The 26,799-nt window shown below is 42.4% G+C and overlaps 2 protein-coding genes across 4 annotated transcripts in view; one reads left to right on the top strand and one right to left on the bottom strand.

Moving 5' to 3' along the window:
• The window catches only part of CLGN (calmegin), a 73,242-nt gene extending 57,691 nt beyond the window's left edge, over positions 1-15,551 (top strand). The window contains exons 11-16 of one of the 2 annotated variants that reach the window (XM_075066282.1): positions 1,652-1,867; positions 3,266-3,385; positions 3,632-3,764; positions 6,957-7,034; positions 13,268-13,362; positions 14,640-15,551. In XM_075066282.1, the coding sequence (XP_074922383.1) occupies positions 1,652-1,867; positions 3,266-3,385; positions 3,632-3,764; positions 6,957-7,034; positions 13,268-13,362; positions 14,640-14,720 (723 nt within the window). In that variant the 3' untranslated portion in view covers positions 14,721-15,551. The remainder of the gene's footprint in view (positions 1-1,651; positions 1,868-3,265; positions 3,386-3,631; positions 3,765-6,956; positions 7,035-13,267; positions 13,363-14,639) is intronic. The other variant, XM_032805289.2, reaches the window with a different exon arrangement.
• Positions 15,552-17,601: 2,050 nt separating this feature from the next.
• The window catches only part of SCOC (short coiled-coil protein), a 302,069-nt gene continuing 292,871 nt past the window's right edge, over positions 17,602-26,799 (bottom strand). Inside the window, exons 1-4 of one of the 2 annotated variants that reach the window (XM_032805304.2) lie at positions 23,884-24,029; positions 21,016-21,081; positions 20,838-20,921; positions 17,602-20,143 (exon numbers count right to left, since the gene is read on the bottom strand). In XM_032805304.2, the coding sequence (XP_032661195.1) occupies positions 20,001-20,143; positions 20,838-20,921; positions 21,016-21,034 (246 nt within the window). In that variant the 5' untranslated portion in view covers positions 21,035-21,081; positions 23,884-24,029 and the 3' untranslated portion in view covers positions 17,602-20,000. Of the gene's footprint in view, positions 20,144-20,837; positions 20,922-21,015; positions 21,082-23,883; positions 24,030-26,799 lie in introns of those variants that run through there. The other variant, XM_075066283.1, reaches the window with a different exon arrangement.

Raw genomic sequence — 26,799 nt, 5'->3', positions numbered from 1 at the left:
GCAGTTTCAGTGCTTTCCCTTTCGAATATAAGGTAGGATTGTTTTCACCAGTTCTGTGGCAACCAGATTCCTAAAAAGTGGAAAGAGTCCATCTGTTCCTTTCAGGAATCTGCCTCCACCTTGGGACTTGAATTCAGTGCAGTCAGCTCTTATGTCTTCTATTTGAGCCCTTAATCTCCTCCTTATTACACCTGTCAGCAAAGGTGCATTCTTAGTGACTACTGCTAGAAGGGTTGAGTAACTGCATGCCGTGGTAATGGGTTCCCCATACACTGTATTCCACAAGGACAAGGTGCATTTTAGGCTATACACCAAGGTGGTGTCTGATTTTCACCTACATCAGTCTATGTACTTGCCAGTCTTTTTTGAAAAGCCACATGTTCACAGGGATGAACAATAGCTGCACACTTCAGATGTACTCAGCCCTAGTCTTGTCCTAACCTAGGCAAAACAAATCCTGTTTGGGGTTCTTCCCAGCTTTTCATAACCTAGACAGCATAAAGGTTGGGTCACTCTGTTAGACCATAATGACTCTAAATACATTATCATGTGCTATGTTGCCAAAGGCATCGCACCTCCTGAGAATTTCAGTGCACTCAACCAGAGCGGACTTGGCCTCGACAGCTTTGTGGGAAACGTCCCTCTTGTGGACATCTGCAGGTCAGCAATGTGGTCCATGGTCTTTTGCTAGACACTTTGCAGTTATAGCTGCATCAAGGGGAGATGCAAATGGAGAAAAGTGGTTCTACAGTTCTTTTGATGAAACTCCTAACCCCATCTCCATTGGTAATGACTTGGAAGTCACCTACAGTGTCATGAAATTATGTAAGCACTCGAAGAAACAGTTACTTGCCATCTTATAACTAAAGGTTCTTCAAGATATGTTGCAAGTTTCCATTACGCGACCCACCATCCTTTCCCAGTGCATTAAAGTCTGTCATCAGGATCCTGGTGCAGAGGAACTGAGGGATGGACTGGGCAGCTTGCCCTTTATATTCTCTGTTTGGGAACCACTCTTGTGGGCACCAGCAGGGAAAACTCTTTGGCACTGGTACACAAAATGCACACATATCCATGATGTAATGAACATATGTAACATATCTTGAAGAACAAGGGTTAGGAGAAGGAGAGTACTTGTTTGTTTCTTAACTTGTAATCCTGCTTCTCTGAAGAGATCATTTTTCAGAATTTGTGTTCACCACTCCTAAGAACTCTTTTTGAGGTGCTGATTACTATAGGATTTAAGATGTAAAGCCTGTTGGTCTTGCTGTTTATCTCAAGATTTTATAATCAATTTTTAATTTTTGTAATTGGCCATAAACAGTTTTGTGTTCATCCGTGAACAGTTGATTGAAAGATTCCAAGGGCAGTGGTGTCAAATTACTGATGAGCCCACAAGAAGCATAAGGGATGTAGGTGCTTTGTGCTACCAACCACTAGCACGACCCTTAGGGAGCAAACATTTTAAAGACTTAGAGGTGGTCAGTTTGTCATGTTCTAGGGAAGTGACCTGCAAGATTTTGCTTTTCAGAAGGATAACTAACTTCTCCTTCCTAACTGGCATATGTTTTGGCTTTTTTTAAAAAAAGGGATTCACTGCTCATGTTTTTAGTAGCATCTCTCTAATGACTTTTTTTTTTTCTTTTTACAGGGGATCTGGAGTCCTCAAAAAATCCCTAACCCAGATTATTTTGAAGATCTTCACCCATTTGAAATGACTGCTGTCAGTGCTATCGGTTTAGAGCTGTGGTCTATGACTCCTGATATATACTTTGATAATTTTATCATCTGTTCAGAAAAGGAAGTGGCAGATCGATGGGCTGCAGATGGCTGGGGCTTGAAGAAATTGGTAGCTAGTGCTAATGAGGTATACAGTAGTATTTACCATACTCATAGTAGCCAAAATAAGCGGGGAAACGTGCTGCTTAGGTTTTACTGTTAATGTAGACAATATATTGATTTGATTACTTTTTATTCAAAGTGGATAACCGTTCTGAGAAACGTGCTAAATCTTTCTAGTTTGACTGCTTAGCTTTTTCCAAATCTACACTCTTCTCAGATGTAAGCCTTTGAAGCACTTGACTTACTTATGGGTGAAATCCTGATCTGTCTGAAGTCAATGACAAAACTCATATTTACTTTAAATGGTGCCAGGATTTCACCTCTAGATTTCAATACTCCTTGATAAGTAGGAGTAGAATCTTTAGACTCAAAGCCTTGATAGTATACTCACTCTAAATATGTAATCTCTCCAGGAATGGATAAATGACCAAGGATACTGGTCATGTAGCAAATCTACTGTCAAGCAAATTTAAGGCCCATCGTCACTCTGAGCACGTATTATACAACTCTGAAAATACAGTGTGCATCAGTTATCAAATCCATGTCCCCTATCCTGTCCTCATGTGCATATCCATCTTTAAATGCACTGCCTGGAGACAGCCAGCACCTTTTGAAATCCTGTGTGCACACATCTCCAGCTTATGTCACAAGATGTGCACGATACTGGCCTATTTTATATGATCATAACTCTCTCTAATGGCTGTGCCCAGCAACTACAAAGCCTCTTTCTTACAGCTAAGAGCTTATCTACGTAGTGGGGTAATGCACTCTAGTGCACTTCAGAAATCATACTTTTGTAAAATGTTCACTCTAGGTATAATTTCTCAAGTGCACTAAAGTGTTTTCCATTAATTGGTCCTCATAGACCCTGCTGGTGTGCTTTAACATAATGCTGTTTTGAAACAGTACTCTGTTAAAGGGCACTAGGGAACCTTTAGCTTGCACCAGAAGAGTCTACACAGACCAATTAATGCACAACACATTAGTGTGCTTCAGAAAACACACCTCCATAAGAGCACGTTACATGCAGTGTACATGAGCTCTAAGAATTCTCCCTTAGCTCAAATGGTAGGATGCTAGCCTGTGCTTTCAGTGCTTGGGCTCCCACTAGTGACCATGTATTCTGTCTGTGTGTGGCTCCTTTTCTTATATCTGCAGATCTCTAATGGTGCAAGTTTACAAAATTTTGTCCCTTACTATTTAATAAACAGTATTCTTGCCCTTTAGAGAGAGAGTGCATGTGTGCAACATTATAGCTGGTAAAGAAAATGAAAAAATGCACTAAATTCCCAAAAGAGAAGCCTTTTACATGATGTTAAAGGTTAACAAATGTCTGTACAGTACTTTGAAAAATGCAGTGAGCTATATAAATGCTAGGTCACTTTATTCATTATAGTGATTCATTCTTCGTTTCTTTCTGCAGCCTGGTATGTTTAGTCAGTTGCTGACTGCTGCAGAAGACCGTCCATGGCTTTGGGTTCTTTACATCTTGACTTTAGCACTGCCTGTAGGATTGGGTGTACTGTTCTGCTGGCCAACCAAGGTAAAAGAGAAATTAATTTTATTTTCACCTTTTTTTTCCTAATGATAGTACCATATTTTGTTTGACCTTAATGCCCTCTAGCAGCAATAAATTTACATAATTGAAAAATCACTTACAAATAAAATCAGTTGGGTTTTTATTGTAAATCTTGATTTTAAAAATAGGCCTTTACAAAATCCCCCCCAAATTAGAAAATAAATGTTAGATATCAGTTATTTAAAAATGTAAATGATTATTTTTTTATAGAAAATAGAAGAAGACATTGACTACAAAAAAATGGATGCCTCTAAGCCAGTTACAAAGGGAGAACTGGAACAAGAGAGAGGGGAGATAAATGATGAAGCAGAATTGGAAGAAGAAAAAGATATTGCTGTAGAAGGTAAGCTGAGCAAACAAGCTGTGGTTATATACATGTCAAAATTCAAATAGCTATAGACTGCTTTTCCAGAATAATACCAGTTCTTAAAACCAGCTATTATAGAGTAATAGGGCTGGAAAAAAAAGTGTTACATTACAATAGGTAGTTCTTTGACCATTACCTGCCTGAAGTCTACTCTTCTTTGACCTTTTTGAATAGCTGCATCTTCTGGGGCTGTATGCACACCTTGCCTCTGCTCTTCTTTTCTCCACCCTCGAGCAAGAGTGCACAGTCCCAACTGCCCTGCAGTTCCTTCTGACCAACCAAGGCAAAAAGCAGGGATGCTACAGTGTCTTTTGGTCTTTCATCAACTTCTTCCTTTAGGAGGGAATTTTTAATGCTTCTAATATATAAATATAGTTAGTTGTGCATAATGTTAGGCTTTATACTCCTTCTGGATATTTGGTCTCTTAAGATGATATTGAAATGGTCTCACATCATTTCAGATCTAAGATGACCATCGACAAATCTGTGGCTTTAAGCTATGCTTCTCCTATGCCACTTGGTCCATCATCATTAAACGTATGTGGTGTTTCTCCTTCCTTGGGGAGCAGCTTGTTCCTAACTATTGTATGTGCAAATTGTTCTCACACAATCCTGGAGAGTGGCCAGCTACTTCACTTTTTATCAGAAGCTATGAGGGTGTCGTTTGCTGGCATTGAACTGCCTTAGGAGCCTGCACAGATCTCAGTCTCATTCTGCCAAGTCAGAAATCAGTAGATCATCAGGCCTTGAAATATTTAGCTAAAACATCCCATGCCACTGGATCCAATACGGAGTGTTCTTAAACCATTCTGATACCTTTTCACTTCATGGTAGCATTCCTCTGACCTGAAATTGTATATAAGAAGAGGGGTCAGCGCCTGCCTTGAGCACGGTCTTGGCGTCTGTCAAGTTCTTTCAGATGACTAAGCCTTCCAAAGACTTCATCTCAGTATTACTTCCTCAGTAAGGAGTGAAAAGAGTAACAGTCAAGAGGCAAGTGATTATCAGATTGTGTCCACACTAGTGTCTCCATCCTCTTGATGCCAGTGTTTTCTGGCATTGGTGGGTGACCTCGGTGTCAAATGCTTTATCATTGGCCACTTCTGCATTAGATGGATGCTTCAATATTGATAGCTTTTGGCTGTGTTAGTGCTGGTGCTTTGGTACAATCTGTGGCAGCACTGAGACATTCCATCTATGCCTCGGCATCAGAGGCATTAACTGTCCCCATGCCACCTGTATTGTTGACATAAGCATCAATTGCTAGTCCAGACCCTCTGGCATTTTCTTCATATTCTTCCTCTTATTTTGGCCTAGGCACTGTCATATTCCTTGCCCTTGAATAAAGAAGCCTCCCTTGCTTCTCCATTGAGTACTTCCTTTTACTGTATCCTAATTGAGTTCATCTTGGAAACCAGGGGCTACTAGAGCCTACTTCACTGTTATCAGCATGGCAGTCTGGGATTCCTGAGTTACAGGTTCTTTCCATTCAGTTCAGGCGATGCTGCATCTGTGTGTGAGCTCCCTCTTAGTAAGACTTTCTCTCAGGGATACACCTTTTTCCTATGAACCACTGGCACTTTGGGCCTATTAGGCACTTTGCGTTGGTTTTACTAAAGAAATTTTAGTGCATCTCTTGCTTTTTTCCTCCCCCCACTTTCCTTTATCTTTTTCCATTTCGGTTTCCTTCAGTCTGATTTTTTTAATATGTACGTTTTTCACTGCAATGTTCACATCCCTACTTTCTTTTCACACTTCCATTGATCGTCTCCTTCCTTCATCTCATTCTTTTCACTTCCCCCTGTCTATTTCTGTCCTAGAGGGGAATGGTTCAGCCTGCCAATATCTCATAATGCAACCAGGAATTTAGAGAAACAAGGTGGATGAGGTAATATTTTATTGAACCAACTTCTGCTGATGAGAAAGAGACAGAGCTCTTCTTCGGGTCTGTGTGGCTCTAAAGCATGTCTCTCCCACCAATAGAAGTTGGTCCAATAAAAGATATAACCTCATCCACCTTGTGTCTCTAATATCCTGAGATCGACATGGCTACAACTACACTGCATATCAGGGATTTAAGCAGAACAGTACAGAGCTCACTAATCATACTCAGCCGACATGGCCTTGTCTAAGACTAGAACAGGAAGAGTGAGCTGCACACTGATCACCCCCTCTCTGTCATGTGATCTCTGCTAATAATCCTATGGGAATGGTCAACTGCCCTGCAAGTCTATAGAAATGACTGCCCTCCAAAGTACATTCACAGCAGCTCAGTTCAGGCCTGTTCTACATAGTTAAACTCCATGAGATGTGACTTCATATGTAATATCATGAAGATGAAACTTAATTTAAAGATATAAGTAAAGTAATCATATTTCTTAGACTACAGATTTCATACTGTAAAAATAATCTCGATCTATTAAACTTCCAGGATTTTCCGCGCGTTGTAGTGTGATGTTTCTTCCCTTTAGCAGAAAGGAGATTAGTTTTGTGGGAAACGGTCTTAATTCTTAAATCTGCATTAATCTTTAGGCGTTGAATCAAGCTGTACAACTCAGATACTCAGAATGCCACTCAAGATTTTTTCTGGGTTTATTCTGATGAGGTTCGAAATACTACTGAAACATTTAATAAAAGATGTATCTTTTTTTGATAGCTGACTAGCATTATCAAAGTAGATTTTGGAGTGAATGTGTAGTACATGTGGTGCCAACTGCAAAGAAAAACTAATTTGAATCACACAACTTCTTTGATTAACTTGTTTAAGAATTTTGTCTTTGGAATGGCTGTTTACGGTCAGTACTGTTACACCAAGGAGACTCATTGGATCCAGTGTTAAAGCCTAAAATCCCAGTAGTAACTAAACACATACTAAAGAAAAGTCTTTAATTTCCAGATATGTAGTCTATTCAAAGGTCTTTAGACAACTTCTGTGCTGAGAGTAAAAAATAAAGGCTTTGTCATACAGCTCTCCTTTTCCCTACCTTTCTATTCTTCACATGAAACTCATGATTCCACTTACCAGGAAGAAGCAGGCAAAAACCTATCAACCAACTTTTCATACCTAAGAGAAAGTTTTGTTCCCTTTACACCATTCTTTTGCCTCTTCATGCCTGAAAACATGGAGCACATGGCTTCTGCTTTTCCCTGATTCTGCCTTTCCTACAGAAAGAAGACAAATTGAGGAGATGAAAAAAGAGATGATAAAGGAGAGAAGGAAGGAAGGAAGGAAAGATCCTCCCTCAGGTACTGAGAAAGGGAAGTAACCTGGGCCCAGGCTTGAAAATGGGGTGAAAATAACTTACAGGACTTACCAGTACTGCTGGAGTCCTGAGGGGGGCGTGACCTCATCTGGAAGAGGCGTGGCCTCAAGATTTAAAGGCCCCAGAGAACTGGGAGACACAGGGCCTTTAAATCAACCAGGGGCTCCCAGCTGCAGAGGTGGCTGGGAGTGCCCTGGGGCTCTGGTCACCAGGGGCAACCCTGAGATGTGTGGCTGGGGCAGGGATTTAAAAGGCCCAGAGCTCTTGCTGCTGAGGGAAGCCTGGACCCCTTTAAATTCTGGCCCCAGCCCAGCTGCCGGAGCCGTGGCCGGGATTTAAAGGGCTGTGGGCTGCCCGCAGCCATGGGCAGCCCAGAGCCCTTTCAGTCCCTGCTGTGAAAGTCAATGCAGTCCAGCACGGCGTACTGGCTCTTGCCGGTACGCCGAACCGGACCAGACCAGACCGGCTTACTTTCACCTTGACTGTATGTATGTGTATGAATGTGTCACAAACAATGCAGCTGCAGCCTGCCACTGACCAGCAGCGACCCCAGCAACCGGCCCCTGTGGGCTACTGCCTGCAGAGAGCCAGCAGGTGCCACTGGGCTGGGTCTGCGAAGGAGTAAGTAACCAAGGCAAAAACCATAGCCAGTCAGCGGGGGAGGGGAAGTCAGGGGTGAATGAAGGACAACTGGAATAGCCTTCATGAATTATACAAGATATTTAGAGAAAGTTTTGTCGGTTTCAGCCTCTGCACTCTGCAGGCAGGACAAAACAAAAAGAGACCTGAGATTGCACCCGATGTCCTAAGGACATTTCAGGTGTGTAAATCAATATATAAAGAGGGTGGATTGGAATGGAAACTACTATTTCTTTCAAAGGAGGCACAAGAATTTCCTTGAATATTCAGTTTTCCCCTCCAATCCCGTTGTGGTTTTGTCTATGGGGGCTATTTGCTTTCCCTGTGAATCTTTAGTTGCTTTAGCAAAATTGCTTTGCCCAAAATAAACCCTAATCATCATGACACACCTTTCTACCATGTTCTCCATGTTTTTTATTTTCTTTAAACAGTAACATTTCAAAGAGGATCTGCAAGCAGTTTGGACATCACAACCATGATCCTCTGCTGGGGAGGGAATGGGATAGATTTGAACTTGGAAATGGTTCCTGATTTTGATTGTGTTTAAGAGATCCTCTCATCCCCGGGGCAGAAAAGAACTGCCCCTGCCATGGTCACACACACCCAACAACAACTGGGAGTGAAACTAACGAGGATGCCAGAAATGGCTCCTGACTCCGGGCACTGAACTGCACAGGGAACAGCTGAGTTTAAACTGTTCTTCTGCAGGCAGCAGCAGCAGGTATCTCAGCCGGTGTCCCAGCTGCAAGCTAGAGCCTAGAGGAGAACCCCTGCTGGGGTTTGGGGGCAAGGGGAGGAATGTAGAGCCTTGTCTGCAGCCTGGCTGGGGCCTTGTCTGCAGCCTGGCTGGGGTAGGGGGAGGGAGGAGCTGAGAAACCAATGTGACAGTGAGTTTTCCCCTTCCACCTGCTTTTCTTAGCTCTGGATTTAAGCTGTGCAGCCAAATGCTTCTATTTGTTGTGTATATTAGTATTGGAGAGATCCCCTCATCCCAGGAGCAGAAAAGGACTGCCCCTGCCATGGTCAAACACACCCTGCCCATGACGCCTTCTCCCCAGCTACTGAGAGTGAAATTAACAAGGATGCAAGAAACCTAAACCTTGGGGGCTGAACCATCAGGGAACAGCTGAGTTTAAACTATTCTTATGCAGGGAGGAGGCTTCTCTCTCCCTCCCTCAGTCAGTCTCCTTTTCTTACCAGTCCAGTCCTCCGTACCGGCCCATACCAGTGTACTTTCACCTCTGCCTCTACTCCTTCCTTCGCTTCCTGCACCTTCTTGCTGATGTTAATACTTCAGGCTGATGGGCAGCAATTCGCATGCAGAGAAGTGAAAGGCTTTCTACCAGACTACTTCATATGGAATCGGCAATCATGATATAACTTGCTACTAGTTTTCTACTTCTGATCTTGACCATAGCTGTCACATCTGCAGAGTCAGTATCTGCCTCTTTGTTTCTGGGTAGAGAGTATGTTGTTGATTTGACCTATGAAGTCCTAAATCTCCTGGGATCTGCCTATGAGAAAAACTTCCTGCCCCTCCATGCAAGACAGTGCAATTGTGAGCGGCAGAAGCATTTGAAGTAGACCTCCTCAGTTTAAGGGTGTATGTGGCTGCTGTCAGGATGTTATCTCTAAAGGGGCTCCTCAACTTTGATTTGCTCTTCTGTTACTTTAATACGACGTTTCTGTGGGGCCAGTGGGTGGTGATAACTTGATTTGGCCACACATCCCCTGGTTTGCCCTCATTCCTCTGCATGGAGCTCCTGACACCTAAAGAAGCATCCAGGGAAAGGAGGTAACTCTGCCATAGAGGATAAGATGCATGTGCAACTTTTAGGGGACAATTAGATCTTATTTATTAGGGAGAAAGTAGTTAAGGACATTGAGGTCAATGGTAATTGGGACGAATTGCAACATGGATTTACTAAAGGTAGATCGTGCCAAACCAACCTGATCTCCTTCTTTGAGAAGGTGACGGATTACTTAGACAAAGGAAATGCGGTAGATCTAATTTACCTCGATTTCAGTAAGGCGTTTGACACGGTTCCGCATGGGGAACTGTTAGTTAAATTGGAAAAGATGGGGATGAATATGAAAGTTGTAAGGTGGATAAGGAACTGGTTAAAGGGGAGACTCCAGCGGGTCGTACTGAAGGGTGAACTGTCAGGCTGGAAGGAGGTTACTAGTGGAGTCCCTCAAGGATCGGTTTTGGGACCGATCTTATTTAACCTTTTTATTACTGACCTTGGCACAAAGAGCGGGAATGTGCTAATAAAGTTTGCGGATGACACAAAGCTGGGGGGTATTGCTAACACGGAGAAGGACCGGGATACTATTCAGGAAGATCTGGACCACCTTGTAAACTGGAGTAATAGTAATAGGATGAAATATAATAGTGAAAAGTGCAAGGTCATGCACTTAGGGATTAATAATAAGAATTTTAGATATACGTTGGGGACGCATCAGTTGGAAGCGACGGAGGAGGAGAAGGACCTTGGGGTATTGGTTGATAGCAGGATGTCTATGAGCCGCCAATGCGATATGGCCGTTAAAAAAGCAAATGCGGTTTTAGGATGCATCAGGCGAGGTATTTCCAGCAAGGATAAGGAGGTGTTAGTACCGTTATATAAGGCGCTGGTGAGACCCCACCTGGAATATTGTGTGCAGTTCTGGTGTCCCATGTTTAAGAAGGATGAATTCAAACTGGAACAGGTTCAGAGACGGGCTACTAGGATGATCCGAGGAATGGAAAACCTGCCTTATGAAAGGAGACTCAAAGAGCTTGGCTTGTTTAGCCTGGCCAAAAGAAGGCTCCGGGGGGATATGCTTGCTCTATATAAATATATCAGGGGGATTAACGTTAGGGAGGGAGAGGAATTATTTAAGCTTAGTACTAATGTAGGCACAAGGACAAATGGGTACAAACTGGATATTAGGAAGTTTAGACTTGAAATTAGACGAAGGTTTCTAACCATTAGGGGAGTGAAGTTCTGGAACAGCCTTCCGAGGGAAGTAGTGGGGGCAAAAGACTTATCTGGCTTTAAGACTAAGCTTGATAAGTATATGGAGGGGATGTTATGATGGGATAGTTTAATTTGGGCAATTGATCTTGGATTATCGGCAGATAAGTCTGCTCAATGGTCTGTGAGGGGATGTTGGATGGGATGGGAACTGAGTTACTGCAGAGAATTCTTTCTTGGGTGCTGGCTGGTGAGTCTTGCCCACATGCTCAGGGTTTAGCTGATCGCCATATTTGGGGTCGGGAAGGAATTTTCCTCCAGGGCGGATTGGCAGAGGCCCTGGAGGTTTTTCGCCTTCCTCTGCAGCGTGGGGCATGGGTCGCTTGCTGGTGGATTCCCTGCAGCTTGAGGTCTTCAAATCTCAATTTTGAGGATTTCAATAACTCAGTCATGGGTTCGGGGTTGTTATAAATGTGTATGGGCAGGGTTTTGTGGCCTGCCTTGTGCAGGAGGTCAGACTAGATGATCATATTGGTCCCTTCTGACCTATGAGTCTGAGTCTATAAATAGTACAATTATCCTGTTTATTCAGTTTCTGCCAATTGCTACTTTTGGTGTTTAGGTTTTTCTCAATAATTTTTAAATGATGCTAGCAGTTCTGCGAAGTGCTAGATTGACAGCACTAAAAACTGAAGTCTTTTTGACAGAATGCGAACAGTGATGTTTTGCCACACCATCCTTACAGTTATATAGCTATTTTTTTAAGTAAATATCTCTAAGTCTGCATCTATACCAGGAAAACAAGGACATGTTGTTTTCTGTTGGTGGTAACTCTACTGTTGGTAGCACTGGTAGAGACTGTATGGTGCAAACAGGGATCAGGTGTTTCTACCACCATATCATCTTTACCTGCTCTGAATAAAAACACCTAATATCTGTTAAGATTACTATTTCCACCACTGGAGTTGAACTGGTAGTGAATTATGGGTTGAAATTTCCTACTGTAGATCAGGCCAGAGCGGATAAAATGATGTAAGTGTCCATGCCCATTCAGTTCATGGCACCTCTGCTGAGACTACCAACAAGTGCCAGTTAATGTTTTTTCTGACATGGATGTCTGTCACTAAGAACTCCTATTTTTATTACTAATGTTGATTTCAATGTTGTAGCTGTGTTGGGCCCAGGATATTAGAGACATGAAATAGGTGAGGTAATGTCTTTTTATTGGACCAATTTCTGTTCAAGGAGACAAACTTTTGAGTTTACATAGAGCTGGTAGAGGTACTCAGAGTGTCACAGCTAAATACAAGATAGAACAGCAGATTAAGTATAAGGAGTTAATATGTATATCGAAACCATTCCAGGTGAAGTGGGCAATTAATCCTCTGCACTCCTAGGACAAAAGAAGGTTAGTGGGTTACAGATTCTTGTAATGAGCCATAAATCCAGTGTTTGAGTCCATGATTTTTTATATCTAGCAAAGGTACCAATTTTAGTTCCCAGGCCCGACTTTTGGATGTGTTCTGCCAGTTTCCTTTGAGAACGAGGACTGAGAGGTCAGAAAGAGTGATAATTTTGTGAACTGAGTTTGTCCAAAGGTGATGGTAGGTAGTTTTTTTTATCATTTTTCTGTATGAGTTCATTTGAGAGTGTAGTAATTGTCTTGTTTCACCCACATAACTGTAGTTGGGGCATTTGCACACTGAATGTACACTACGCGTGATAAGAATGTGTAGGACCCATCAGTTTCGAAAGGTGTGTTGTGGGTGCATTGCTCATCGTTGTAGTGGAGATATGTCTGCAGGTTTTGCATCTGTACAGCAAGGTCTGGTGCTGCTTTGAGTTGGTGTGCCCTTGTCTGTTAGGATCTTGCTTCTGATTATGAGGTTGTTTTTTGAAGGCCAAAATAGGAGATTTGGGAAACCCATCAAGTATGAGTTGTAAGTGTTTAATTATACTCTGTATGATAGACTCATAATTCCATTGTCTGTCCCATGAATCATCCAATCTCTGTTTTGGACTAAAATTCCATTTACTAAAATAGTTAAGAGATTAGATTCCTCCTTTTTGTGTCAGCAGTTGTTTGCAGTTGCAATAAATGTTGCTTGAATGTCTAAATACATGAATTTCTGGCATGAAAAGAGCCTAGGTTGAAATTGTCAAAATTGAGTACTAAAATTTGACAATGGATCTTACACTAGTACAGTGAGTCTCAAACTTGTATTGGTGACCCCTTTCACAGAGAGAGCCTCTGAGTGCAAACCTCCCACCCCCTTATTAATTAAAAACACTTTTTTAATATATATTTAACATCATAAGTGCTGGAGGCAAAGCGGGGTTTGAGGTGGAAGTGACCCCACGCATAATAACCTCACGACCCCCTGAGGGGTTCTGACCCCCTGGTTTGAGAACCCCTGCATTAGTTGATGTTAAGAAATCTCTAACCCTGGTATCGGGGTTATGTTAGTTTGAACAGTTGCATATAAAATGGTCCATGTTAAAATTTGAAATTGGTGTATTTTTTTTGTATTTTGCTTTAGTAGTATATTTGGTTTCCTTATTTATCTTTGCATAAAAAAGTCCATCTACTGAGTTGTCATGTTAATCTCTGCTCTAGAAGGTGAAGATAAAAATGATGAAGAGAATGAAGCTGCAGAAGGAAGTCAGGAAGAAGAAGGTGACAAATCAAATAAATCTGGTTCAGAGGATGAGGTGAGCTACTCTAGAACAGCAAATACCATTTGCAAATAAGCACAGTGGGGTGGGGGGGCAGGAATTTGATTGTTTCAGGGAAATATGTTTTACAGGGGATATAGTGACCACATCCTTCTTTCCCCCTCCAATTTATCCATAAAACCAGACTCCTGTCCACATACTAATTTGGATATTTTCTCTATTTATATTAGTTTGAATATTTACTTTATTATTTCAGGCTTTAGAATTGTATAGGCCTCTAAAATCTGTGGTTACAGCTTCCCCTGCTACATACAGCAGAAAGCAGCTTTTGTAAATGTGCTCGGAAGCAGCCTGCTGTGTATTGGAAAAGGAACTCCTTCCTCTGAGTTTGGCTGAAGTGATACTATTTTAAAACGTCTAACTTTCTGTAGAATTTAGTGGTGGTGACAGGGTTTGTGCCAGGGAGATTGAAAGAAGAGTAGTTTTACATAGTTAGCCACTCTTTTAGCAGTTTTGAAAGTGTTGGATACTTTGGCAAGTAGCGAATCTCTTAATGCCTTGTTTTGGAAGACTTCTTCAAAAATATTTCAGATTTTCTTATTTCTGCATATCTTATCCAGTTATTACCAGGATATGCAAACGTTTGTATAATTATGACTAGCTGTTAATATCTCACTCACGGATTTCTCAAACTGATTGTCATTGCTAAGACAGTGCTATAGCTCAGGAACTTTAAATTAAAATGACAGGCTTGCCATTGGGTGTTGCTGGGAAGTAGGGTTGCCCATATAGGAGTTTCCTCTTGAGAGGACTTCTGATATGGTAATTACCTGTTTTCAAATTAGGAATCACTAAGTCAATACCTGTTTTGGCCAGTCCCATGCTGCTTATTTTGTCTCCCTGAGTAATGCAGCTGTGGAGTACCTAAAACCTCCAAAGTAAGAAATGATGGGTAGAATGAGTGCAGACTGTACTTTAAGGGGGGAAAAGAGGTCACTGAATTCATGACCCTGCAACTGAAGTTGTTTGTTTAGATACTACTGAGTAAATTAAGCAAGAAAAGTAAGAAGCTTTTAAGGATAAAACTTCAGTTTATAGTCATCTTTTATATTCTGTTTATAGGACAGGAAATAAAGATTACTGAAGGCTGAGGAAAGGAACTTTTACCATTGTGCATTTTGTAACACTTGCCAAGTGTTGCAGTATTTTATCCATAGACAATGTGATTGGGATAAGGAAAATACCTCTCATTATTGCCATAATTAAATTTAGATTGCCATTTTAAGTTAAACCAAAATCATCTTCTATTCCAGATGAAAGAAGCTGACGAAAGCATAGGGTGTGGAGATGGTCTAATGAAATCAGTACGCAAAAGAAGAGTACGAAAGGACTGAATTATTTCCAACTAGTGTTTTTAGTTCCTGATTATAGAAACTTGGCATGCCATTTTGGTGTGCCTGACAGCATGCAAGTTACTGAGATTTTAAAAAAAAAAACAAAACAAACAACTGGACTTATTACTACATAGCCTCCTGCTTCCATGTCCAGCCTCCTTGATCTTCCCAAACTTAGCATTTTTCCTCAAAAAAAAAAAAAAAAAAAAAAGTAATCTGTGAAAAGTTAAATGGTGTTTTGAATTTAGATTAAAAATAAAATGGCAATTTTATCTGATTTAAAAGATTGATATTCTTAGAAATTAGTTAATATTGGTTGACTGTCATTTTGGCTCTAAATGTTTTTTAAAACATGAATAGTAAATGGGATGATAGTATTTTGCAGCTCTAGCACAAATCAGCTGCTTCCACTTCACCTGAAGTGGAATGTAGCATCTCTAGTAGTTCACAGCCCTAAAGAAATGGCCAGTCATTTTTCTTCTGTGCAGAGCTAAATACAATAGTTGTTTTTGTATGATAAATACAGTGCTAGCAATGCATTTTATTGTAAATGATCTGCCTTTTATAATATGTTTGTGGTCACATGCTCACTTTAGGCATTTGTTATAGTAATTTATTTGACAAGGTATTCATAGGAACACTGGTTAATAGATAGCATAGCATGTTTTACATCTGAATGCAGAGACTTCCCATCTACTTGAAGTAAAATGGTGTACAGGTTTTTTTTTCAAACTTTTATAGTTCTCATGTTCCAAGCCAGAATGGCCTAATCCTGGTTGACAAAATATTTGCTAAGTGTACATTGCCTCTTGAAAATAAAATATTTAATATCTCTCATGTTTATCATGAAATTTATTAGTCTCATAGATAAGAATTTTGAGAGGTTGAGTTTTTATTGTAGTCAAAGGACACCTTTAATTACAATAGGATCTAAAACAGCATACTGCAAGAGAAAGTTGTTTGCTTCTATCTTATACTTAAAAAATTATTCAAGATGTAATTGTACATACCACAACGGTCTTTAAAAGCAGGGTTTTCTGAAATTATTTAAATTATTGAACTTTGTCTTTTGCTAAAGAGAATTTATGCCAGAATTGGGTCATGGGATCTTGGCTTTCTAGACTGTGTTTGACAGAACTCCTTCTAGAATTTTTGACCGTAAAGCAGTGATTCAGGCATGCTGTCATCATACACTGCCACCCCTTCACTATTCCAGCAGTTCATCTTTCATGTTTAAAAAAAAAAAAAAAAAAATCTATTCACTTTGCTTCCAAACCTGAATCGATGTCACACTTTTTTTATAGCAGAACCCTTCACAGGACTTAAAATTTTAAACTAAGTTTCTCATTTTCTGTGTGGTGGTGTTTATTCCTCAAACTACTTCCTTCAAAACATTGTGGATTTCTGAAGAGGTTTTAAGAAGCAGCTTCTTTTTCTCTTCCTTTCCTGTCCTCCTTTCTCCTATTATTCCCCTATCCATGGAAATGGAAAACAGCCAGGGGAAGCAGAAGGACAGTATTATCCCCATTGCTTGACCTTCCTGTCCATGAGGCATTTGTCTGGGGCAAAGGTGAAGCTTCTGGTTTGTGTGCAGCCAGATCCACACTGAACTAGCTCAGCAGGGGAAATTCTCATCCATGTTGAGCAGAGAGCAAGTAAGCCTACCTCACTAAGACCGGGAGCCAACAGTAGGGAAGAGGTGATAAGTCTTGATAGCCTCTTCCTGAGTATGGGATCCCACAGCTTCCTCAGTGATGCAGGCCTTGGACAGATCTGCATCACTGAGGAAGGCCAGGTTCTCCATGGCAACTAAGGCTCTGGAGGGAGGGGAGACCCTCTTCCTCCCTCCAGTGCAGAGACTTCAGACCCCGTTACCTCAATTTTTATTCCTTTTGAGGTAACCAGCGTTCCAAGACCTGATCCAAGAGATTAAAGAGAGAGATGTAGCTCTTTCAAAGTTGAAAAAGCAGGGTTAGGCTTCTCTGGAAAAGCCACCCACCCCTGAGCAAAGCAAGTTACAGCAACCTAAGCACTGGGGTGGATAGTGCTATGTCAGTGGGAGAGCTTCTCCCACCAGCATAGCTACTGCTTAGATGGAAGAGCGCTCTCCTGTTGGCATAGAGCATCTTCACCAGACACACTTCCGTGGCACAAATGCCTCACTGTAGCACTTCGAGTGTACACTAGCCCTGAGCTGACTTGTGTAGTATTCAAGTCTGTAGCTTAAGAACCTAGATAGCGGGTACGCAAACCTCCAAAAAGATACTTTTAAAGTGCAATGTTTCTGAATTAAAAGGTGCTTTTAAGGGCTCTTAATATCCATTCTTCAGTTTTGATTAGGTTCTCTATCAGTGTGGTTTAGATACCCAAATCATTGGGCCCATGATATCTTATGGTTAAACATTTACCAGTTGACAGATGTTTAGGGTCTGATTCCACTGCAGTTAATGGAATAGATTGGGCCTTTTTAGTACCCACTATGTAATGTTTAGAACACAGAATAATTAGTGTACAAGATCATACAGCAATGCAAAGTATTTACAGAAGAGAGGTTTCTTCTGGTGCACATGCAGCTTATTCAGGTTAATTACTTTGAAACAAAGTTAAGGGAAAGAAGTGAATTTTTTATTGCTGACTAGTTTCACTAGATAGCTATGCGTAAAATTTAATTTTAGTACCCAGAAACAACCAGTGTCAGGGCCCTAGATGGTGATAACTTAACTGAAATACTATACTCCGTGTGGTTAGCAAATGCTAATCATGCCTACTGTTTAATCTTTATATAGAATTTTTTCACATTAGTTTAAAACTGCTTTAATTCAACATTTACATCTGTAAAACATTCCAACCCTATATACTGTCCATTCTACAACAAACCGAGACAAGTCAAAAGCTTTTATTTAAATGTAAAATCAGTAATACAACACAATTTTAAAATGTTCATAAGTTAAAAGGTCACAGTAGTGGGAAGCAAAATGTTTACAGTTGAAATGACTACTCTATATACATATGGCTAAAATATCACCATCCAATCTTACATTAATGCAAAACATGATTAAGATTACTCTATGATTTTAGGAAAGTGGCTCAGCTTTAACAAGTGTACCAGGTGACAATGGTGGATCTTTCCTATTATGTAAAGGGGGTGTAATGCTTTCCCTTGTCGTAGAACAGTTACGGAGAAAGGAGCAAAAAGTGTGTGTATGTGTGTGTGTATATATATATATACACACACACCGGTATATATTTTTGAAGAAGTGTTAGGTAAGTGGTGTTTGGGTATAACAGTATCCATAAGTAATTAGGCAGAAGATTAATCCTGTTTGCTACCAGTACTTGAGTACACACAGGGTGTTTAAGCACAAAGGGGACAGAAACCCCACAGAAGTTTAAAATTACAGTTAGTGGGTGGGTCTTATAAACCCCTATGTTGGCCAGGCAGTTGGCTTAAAGCCCTAGCCAGGTTAGGTCTCATTCTCTATAAATTTAATTTTGTTGCAACTGGGGCCCTGACTCAATATCTAACTTAGAAGCTTCACTCTCAGCATCCCACTTGGTGCTGTCTAAAACTGTGCAGGTATACATTTTTTTTTTTTTTTTTAAACAGTGGAGGGGAGGGACCACAGCCCCCATTGCCTGATGAGTCTCAATCTTTCATGGATGTGCTCTTGTCACTACTCTGCTGTTGCTGAGCTCTAGCTACTTTAGCTGCCCAAGGAAGCTCAGTCTGACACTAGTTTAACTCTTTACAGTTACATCCACTCACCCAAACACAATTCTCACGTTTGTTTTTATTTTACAGAATACATCACAGTAGTGATGAAATGCAGCCTTGACAATAACATATTTTACTTTACCTCTTAGCATGGGAAAAGTGATTTCCATTATTAAAAAGATGTTTTAACTAACATTCATAAAGCCATAACAAATCAACTAGCTTGATACAAAGACATTTGGGAGGGATGTGTAAGTTTCAATACTGATAAATTAAATCTTACCAACTTTTACCTTTTTTGCTTTTTCACTATTAATACTGATGTACACTAGAAATATTTGTAAAAACTTTGCTGACCTTTACTACAGCCCAGTCCTAGTAACAGCAGCCCATTTAACACATCTACACTAGAAAACTGAACAGTTGCTGAGGGTTGCCTAAATCAGTCCCCTTGAAACTGTGCTGAAACAGCATTTCAAATACTAGTGTAGCCAGAATATCCCATCCCAGAAACACATAACTACCAATTTCTGCCCCTTCCTGACAGCATGGAAGTGTACTAGTGCAAAAACTGGAAGTTGCTACCTTTGGCAACAGAAATCAGTACAAGGAGGCTGTTCAGGCACCAAGTGATGTTTGAAACAGTAGGCTAGCTTCTGGCACCTACACATGGCTCCAGTGGCACATAGAGACTAGGGCCAGGTCTACACTACAAAGATGTGAATATAGCCATGTCCATCAGGGTGTGAAAAAACAATGTAGCTATGCTGGCAAAGCCCCCACTATAAAAGCAGGTATACTAAGATGAGTGGTTCTCAACATGGGTGTAAAACCACCTCCTTGAATAACATTAGCTAACAGAAAAACTGCCAGCAGTTAGGGAAAAGGAACTGGTTTGAAGTGTGAAAGATATCATACACGCTGTAAACAGTAACATCCCAGTAATTCAGCACTCCTCACAATCTTTTACAAACAGGTTATCTTCAGTTTGTCAGGACCAAGCAAGTCATTAGAACCCTGCAGAGAAGAGTCACATCTCTACTAGTTCCTGAAAATCCTTAACCTCTTCCAATTATTTTTTAAAATGTTTGTTTTTCATCTGCAAAGGTGTATTCTAGACAGATACCTAAAATTATTTTTTGAGCTGAAGAAAAGGTGGTGCAAAGTAAGTTTAAGTGTTCATTTAAAATAAGATTAACACCATTTTACATCTCATTGTATTATTCTGCTACAAGACACTATCCTAAAATCTTCAAAGTAGTTGACAGTCACGTTTGCTTAACCCAACAAACTGAATCCAGTTTTGACAAGATGTGCCATCGTTGATTTTTTGAAACAAATATGCAAGTCAAGTTAAAGTCTATTACATTTGCACATTGCTCAAAGGCTAACAACACACAAACTCATGGTTTCAGTTGTTTGATGTTTTTAACTCTGTCTATAATAGCCATTGATCTTCAGATATCCAAGGAAGCCACAAACTAAGGTATTAACTCATGTAGCCTATGCCAATGAAAACAGGAAAAGCAGCAGCAATACAATAGCCTAATCTGGAAATCAACCCCTTACTTTCGTTTGCTTTTTGTGTCAGTTGTCTGAAAAACACTAGATGCAGACATAAGATTTTCTATGTATTGGCCGAGAACTTGATTTTCTGATTTGAGTTTCAGGTTTTCTTCCTTAACAGCATCTACTCGTGCTGACAGATCTATAAAAAAAAAAATTCTTTAACACATAAGATGCTTAAGCCATGTGATGCACCCAAATCAAGTTTTTTACATAATGTAAAACTGCAATACCTATGAAACACCACAGTAGCATAAGTGTCATCCAACAGTCTTTTGCTAAATCAAGTTATTTGCAACATGACAGTTATCATATGGCAAACTTGTTACCCAACCATCTCATTCTGTTAATTATCCTTCACTTTTCTGTTTCTGGTCTGTTTAAGATTTCAATTGTAGATTTATTTTGTGAGATTCACCTAATTTTTCTTCAGGTGCTAATATACTTATCTACTGCTGACTAAGCAGCCATAGAAATTTGCAGAACTTCAAGCATTAATAAGCTCATTCACAAGCATATTTTGTCTATGACTAAAATGTTACTGAAACTGGTCCACTTTGACTTTTGAGAGCATATCAAAGGGTGTTGACACTACATCATACAAACAAACAGAAAAATATGTTGTTTGATGCCAATGAAGTATCTGTCCATCATATTTATGTATCTTACTCTGCATTGGGCAGTAAACATTCCCTTGGATAAGGACCATGGGCAGCAGTACTTTAGACCGCCTTTTGATCAGTGGATTAAGCATTACCATAGAATACAAGGAGTCTCCCTACAAATATCTGCATGCTATTCAACTTTGTAACATTCTAGGATGGCAAACTGCTAACCTTCAAGTGTGTGCTGCAGTTCCAAAACTTGATTAATAAGACGTGTTTTTTCTTCCAGTTCCACCTGATTTTCAGCCTCAACAGCTGCAATAAACCACATAAACTTTAGTGCAGTCTTTCTGGCAAAATTAGCTATTACACTAAAGAATATTAGTTAGGAAGAATAAAGGCCTTCTACCATCCATGTCAGCATTCATCACTGTGCAATGGGAACTTTCTACTCCTGGATTCAGGACTTCTGGTTCTGCTTAAAGAGAAAAAAAAACGTCAAAAGAAGAACTAGCTACTACTCTAACATAGGTGTAACCATCTTTAGAGGTGAATTTTACAGGGGCTACGATGGTGAGTCAAGTGTTGCCCAGTCCTTATTTACACACAGACCAAAGAGAACAGGGAGAGACTTTCAAACCGATTCCTAGTCCCAGTCCACACACCATGTAGTCTGTCACCATACATGGGGAGTAAGTGACTAGGGCCATGTCTACACTACGGGATAATATCGAATTAGCTAAAATCGGTTTTATAAAACTGATATTATAAATTCGATTTCATGCGGCCACACTAGGCACAGTAATTCGGCGTTGTGCTGTCATGGTCCGAGGCTAAACGTTGATTTCTGAACGTTGCATGGGGGTAGCTCTTCCGATAGCTATCCATTAGTTCCGCAGTGCGTCCCCCGCCCCTTGGAATGTCTTGGGTGAGTTGAATCCATTAATTGTCACGGGGTGGGTTTCTGGGTAAATGGTCAGTCATTCCTTCCTCTGTAGGGGAAAACATCAGTTGACAATCCTTTGCGCCGTTTTTCCCTGGATTGCCTGGCAGACGCCATAGCACCAGCACCATGGAGCCCATTTCAGCTTTTTTTTTTTTTTCCCAGCACTCCGGTATGTGTACTGGATGGCCGCGGACAGAGAGGCATACTCCAGCGCTAGCACAGCAGCATTCACTTGCTTTTTCATGATGAGCAAGAGCGGGTACACCACCGGGTAACCGTCTACTGCCGAGAGGAAACTGGCAATGAAAGATGATGGTTTTTTCTCCTCCCCCTACTGTTACTGATCCGCGGGGCTATCATGAGTGCCCCTGGCTGAATCGGCCGGGACCCGGGGCGCAACGCCAAAAGCAAAATGGGGATTGAACTCACCTGGGAGATGATTCAATCCCTCCTATATTGGTTTCGTCTAAAATAGAGGTCAGTCCTGACCTAGAATAAGGGGCAAGTTTTGTGTTATGAGAGACCAGGTGGTTATCAAAGCACACGCTGGCTGCCAGTGTAGTATTTCCGGGCCGCCCCGGTGCCCCCTGCAACAACCCCACCTTTGCTTCGCCTCCTCCCGCCAACCTTTCCTGGGATTACCGGGCAGTGGTTCTGCCATTTGATGTCTATGAAGTAATAAGAAAGAATGCAGGAATAAGAAACACAGTGTTTAGTGACACAAATGAGGGCGAGGCAGCCTCCCAGCATGATGATAGGTCCAGGCAGACATTAAGCAAGTTTGGGGGAGAGGAGCGGCCCAGCAGCTGCTGCCTATGACAGTCCAAAGGCAGTACGGAATCTTTTTTCTTTACGACAGGAAAGGGATAGGGGCTCCTTGAAGCCCCCCAAAGTTGCTATGATGAAGTGGTTATTAGCCGTTTCTGTCCTAATCTACTGGGGAAGTAACCAGCAATGGTTGGCCTTCCAATGTCAACATGTTAGGATATTCATGAGGCTGGGTTACTAGTCCTATTGCACCGTCTACCACCGGGAGGGGAGGAGGGAGGAGGACGCGGTGATTACTGCTCTTCACTGCTTGCAGCATCGCACTACCAGCAGCATTCAGGTACACACTAGGGTGACATGAACAGTAAGTCAAGAAATGATTATTGTCCTTTTCTTTCACGTGGGGGGGGGGGTGGAACTTGAGGAGTTGTTGTCGCCGTCATGACCCACGCCAGACACTGTTGAACTACAGACAGTGGGAGCTCAGCCAAGAGATGCAAAATACTTGTTTCAGAGACTTGCTGTGGGACTGTGGATGAGTGGGGTCCTGCTAAGTACCCCCCCACAAGAGCGTTCCATGTTGAAGCCTCGGCTTCCCATTTGAATGCTGTCACTGCAACGCTGTGTACTGGTAGGATTGTTTTCAAACGCTTTGGCATTCGTGTTCTGTTAATTGCGAGCTCTCTGATACACAGATTTTGGTCTCCCCATTACAGCATCAGATCTAGTATCTCCGTACGGTCCATTGCTGGAGCTCTTTTTTGGAATTGAGACTGCTAGGTTCCGCCACGCGTGTTCTTGTGGCTAGAGGAGCGCTCCACGCAGGCAACAGGAAATGTAATTCAAAAGTTCGCAGGGGCTTTTCCTGTTAGCCTTGCTCCATTGCATCGAGTTCAGATGCCTGATCAGGAGCAGTCCAGTGGTGCACTGTGCGGTCCTGTCCGGAAGCCCAAAACGTCGATTTCCGTCCACACTACCGTAATCCGAATAGTTAATAGCGAGTATTTAGCGCTATGCCTCTTGGTCGGGAGGAAGTACAGAAATTGATTTAAAGAGCCCTTTATATCGATATAAAGGGTGTTGTAGTGTGGACAAGTACAGCGTTAAATCGATTTAAACGCGTAGTGTAGACCAGGCCTAGCACTACAGCTGCCCTCACTCTGGCCTGGGTCAGTTCACAGGACAGGCAGCTGGGCGCCTCTCCCGCGCACGGACCAGCTCAATACTGTACTGGGGACTGCTGTGTCCTGCTTTCAGCCCCGGCACGGGCCCTTCCAGCCGGGTTCGCTATGTGGACAGCCCGCGCTGAACAGCGGTGAGCGCCAGGAGCGGCTCTGCCCCAGAGCAGCTGGCGGGACGGGCGGAGCGGCGGCCGGCTGCTGAGCAGAACAGCTCGCCGCCCCGGCCTGCCGCCTAGCGTATCGTCGGCCCCGCCCGGCCGCAGCGACCAACGCCGCTGGCCCCGCCGCTGGCTGGCCTCAGCCGAGCCCAATCTCGTTTACAGGGCGTTGGCCGGGTGCGCTCCGCTGGAAGCCCCAAAAGGGGCGGCCCCTCCCCACTCACCTCAGAATCGCAGGGCTGCTCGACAGGCTGCAGTCCCCGGCGCCCAGAACCAACTCACTGCGGCTCCGCCTCCTCTCCCCTGCGCAGCCTCCTTGCCCAGGGCCGGTGCGGGCACACCACGCCTCGCTTACCCAACAAACAGAGCAGAGACTCTCGAGGAGACCGGGCGGAAGGAATCAGTCGGCTCGAGGAGGCGGGGCGTTCCACAGGGACAGCAAATAAGCAAAGGGAGCTAACATATGTGATGACGTCACTCTGGTGCTTTGCTTGATTGGATAAACGGTCCCATAGTGGGCGTGGCCTGTGAGACCAAAAGGAGGCTTGGGGAAGAGGGTTGGGGCATAGGTGTGCTAAAGCCCAGAGACCCGCCGGGGCCCTGGGTGGGGCGGTCAATGCAGTGCTCGAGGGGGGTGGAGTGCTGACAGCCCGCATAGCAGGCCTGAGCCGTGTTCCAGGGCTGCCCGCTTGCGCTGTTTTCTAACCTGTCTCCTGAAACATGACGCGAGGCGCCAACTGATGAGTTTGTCCCTTACTTACAATGGCCCCATCTCCTGTGACTGTCTCCGGGGCTGAAACCAGCTCGGGGGCTGCACTGTCCCGACAGCACATCCGCAGGGGGCAGCGAGGCTGCCCTTGCTGAAGTTATCATCACCCTCGGGTGTCCAGGGGCTGAAGCCAGCCCCCAGGCAAAATGGCTACCAAGTGGTTGAGGGGCTGCGCAGAGACAGGGGCTGTGAGGAGCAGAAGAGACTATGTGAAATCAGGATGGGGAGCAGAAAGCATATTTAGTGGTTTCAGGCAGCATGCAGTAGGGAGCCGAGCAGGTACAGAGGATAGTGGGGGTAGGATGTGGAGGGGATCACAGGTCAGCTTGCGTCACCCTTTGGGTGGGGAAGGGGAGTCCCCTGAGCATCGGGGAAAGGTGATGGTGCCAACTCTTGGAAATTGATTGTGACAGAAATGTTGCTGCTGGGTCAAGACAGCAACAGGAAATGGATGACAGTTCCCCTATCTTAGGGATGAGAAGAGGGTAAGTACTGGAGTCTTTATCTGAGCAGGCAGGGAGAGGTGTGTGTGGTTTTTGAGTTCATTAACAATTGACTTTTCGATCTGAAATTATCACAGACATATTGGCAAAGGAATAGAGGTTAAAATGTCAAAACACTAAAAATATTACTTGTAATTTTAAAAAAAATCATGATTTTTATGGGCCAATTTCATTATGGGGGTGGGGTTGACCCATTATTTTTGATCTCTTGAGGTTGGCAATGCTGCATATGCAAAATTTTACCAAGGCAGCCAGGGGCACAGGCACATGCAAATTAGTTCTGAATGGGGAAGTAACACTCCACCCTCTAGAAGTGTTTCTGATATGTGCCAGTAATCACAAGGTGTATCTCCAAGGAAAAACAGTCTTTTGCATCAGGTATTGAGGAAGGGACACTTGTGCAGCATCTGTGAGATTTAATCTCTGGCTAATCATAGATACTTAGCTGAATCAGTCACTAATTCCCAAACCATTTGAAGTTCTCCTGTTGCTTTTTGTGCACATCTGTTGGATTTTATGAACATCTTTATGTTTCTGTAAGTGCAGAACTAGTATAATACTTAATATTGTCAGTAGTCTCATTTACTGTAATGGGACTATTCATGGTAGTGGGTCCTCTACCCAGGAGTAAATGTTCATAAGATGAGACTCATAACCTGTGTTTATCAGGCAAATGAGAAGCCATCTACTCTGAGAGTTTCAATCAAGGCTCCAGATCCTGATCTGGATAGGGCAACTTTGGACTGAAAGCTGTCCTAAGGCTGGCTTACGCAATACTGAAGGATTTCCCCAGGTAGTTTGGAATTCTCAGGTGACCTAGAGCAGGAGTTCTCAATCTTTTTCTTTCCAAGCCCTCCCCTCCCCCCAATATGCTATAAAAACTCCATGCCCACCTGTGTCACCACTGTTTTTCTGCATATAATAGCCAGGACCAGTGTTATGGAGTAGAAAGCAGGGCAATTGCCCAGGACCCTGCAAAGCTCCTTGCTCAGGCTTCCGCTTCAGCCCAGGCAGTGAGACTGGGGCATCAGCCCCTGTGGGGCTCCAGAGCTTTAGCCTTGGGCCCCAGGAAATCTAACGCTGGTCCTGCTTGGCAGACCCCTGAATCTTGTTTGCGGCCCCCTGGCTGAGAATTGCTGTGACCTAGAGACACTGTTGCACCTTTCAGCTGTCCCAGCTTCCTACACAGGGGTTGGCAAGGAGGCATGGTTAGGGATCTCTTATGACCCAGCTGCCAGAATGGTCATTCAAAACTGTAGTCAGCATAAATTAGATCAACCATCACGCTTCTTTAATTTATGTTGGGAACTGGTTCAGTTAGTTGACCAACCCAAAATTGGATGCATGCACCTCCTCTTACACTGTACCATAGGATCTGAGATGAGGGCATTTTGGTAGAGTGCATTGGTTGGGAGACTGCTATGAAGCTCAGATTAGATTATTGTGTTTGTTAATGTTTGTACAATGCTTCAATGGTATACAGTGCTCTATAAAGCCTATGTAATTATTGTATATGGTGACATGATGATGCTGCATTGTGATGTTTGAGTCTGAGACTTCACCCACAATTAGGCTCACCTTTCAGTTCTACCAATGAAATGAGAACAAATGATGGTGTAAGAGAGCCCTCTAGTGTCTAGTTAGGCTAGTCACAGATCTCTTTTCTTTTAAATAGATTCAGGCAAGTTCTTCTTATTTGCATGTAGATATTTTTTTCTGATTAGACTGTAGATTGCACAATCACTTCATGTTGTGTTAATGGTACAGAAATGCCATTTTATTAAAGTTAGGTTAATAACGTGGAACTGTATGTATGTAACCATTAATTACCAATATTCTCTCTATTAATAATTTTAAATTAATATAAT

The sequence above is a fragment of the Chelonoidis abingdonii genome, chromosome 5 (assembly GCF_003597395.2).
Source record: "Chelonoidis abingdonii isolate Lonesome George chromosome 5, CheloAbing_2.0, whole genome shotgun sequence".
In the NCBI taxonomy this organism is placed as follows: domain Eukaryota; kingdom Metazoa; phylum Chordata; order Testudines; family Testudinidae; genus Chelonoidis; species Chelonoidis abingdonii.
The sequence above is the reverse complement of the archived record's forward strand: the minus strand, read 5'-3'. Positions and strand labels throughout refer to the sequence as shown.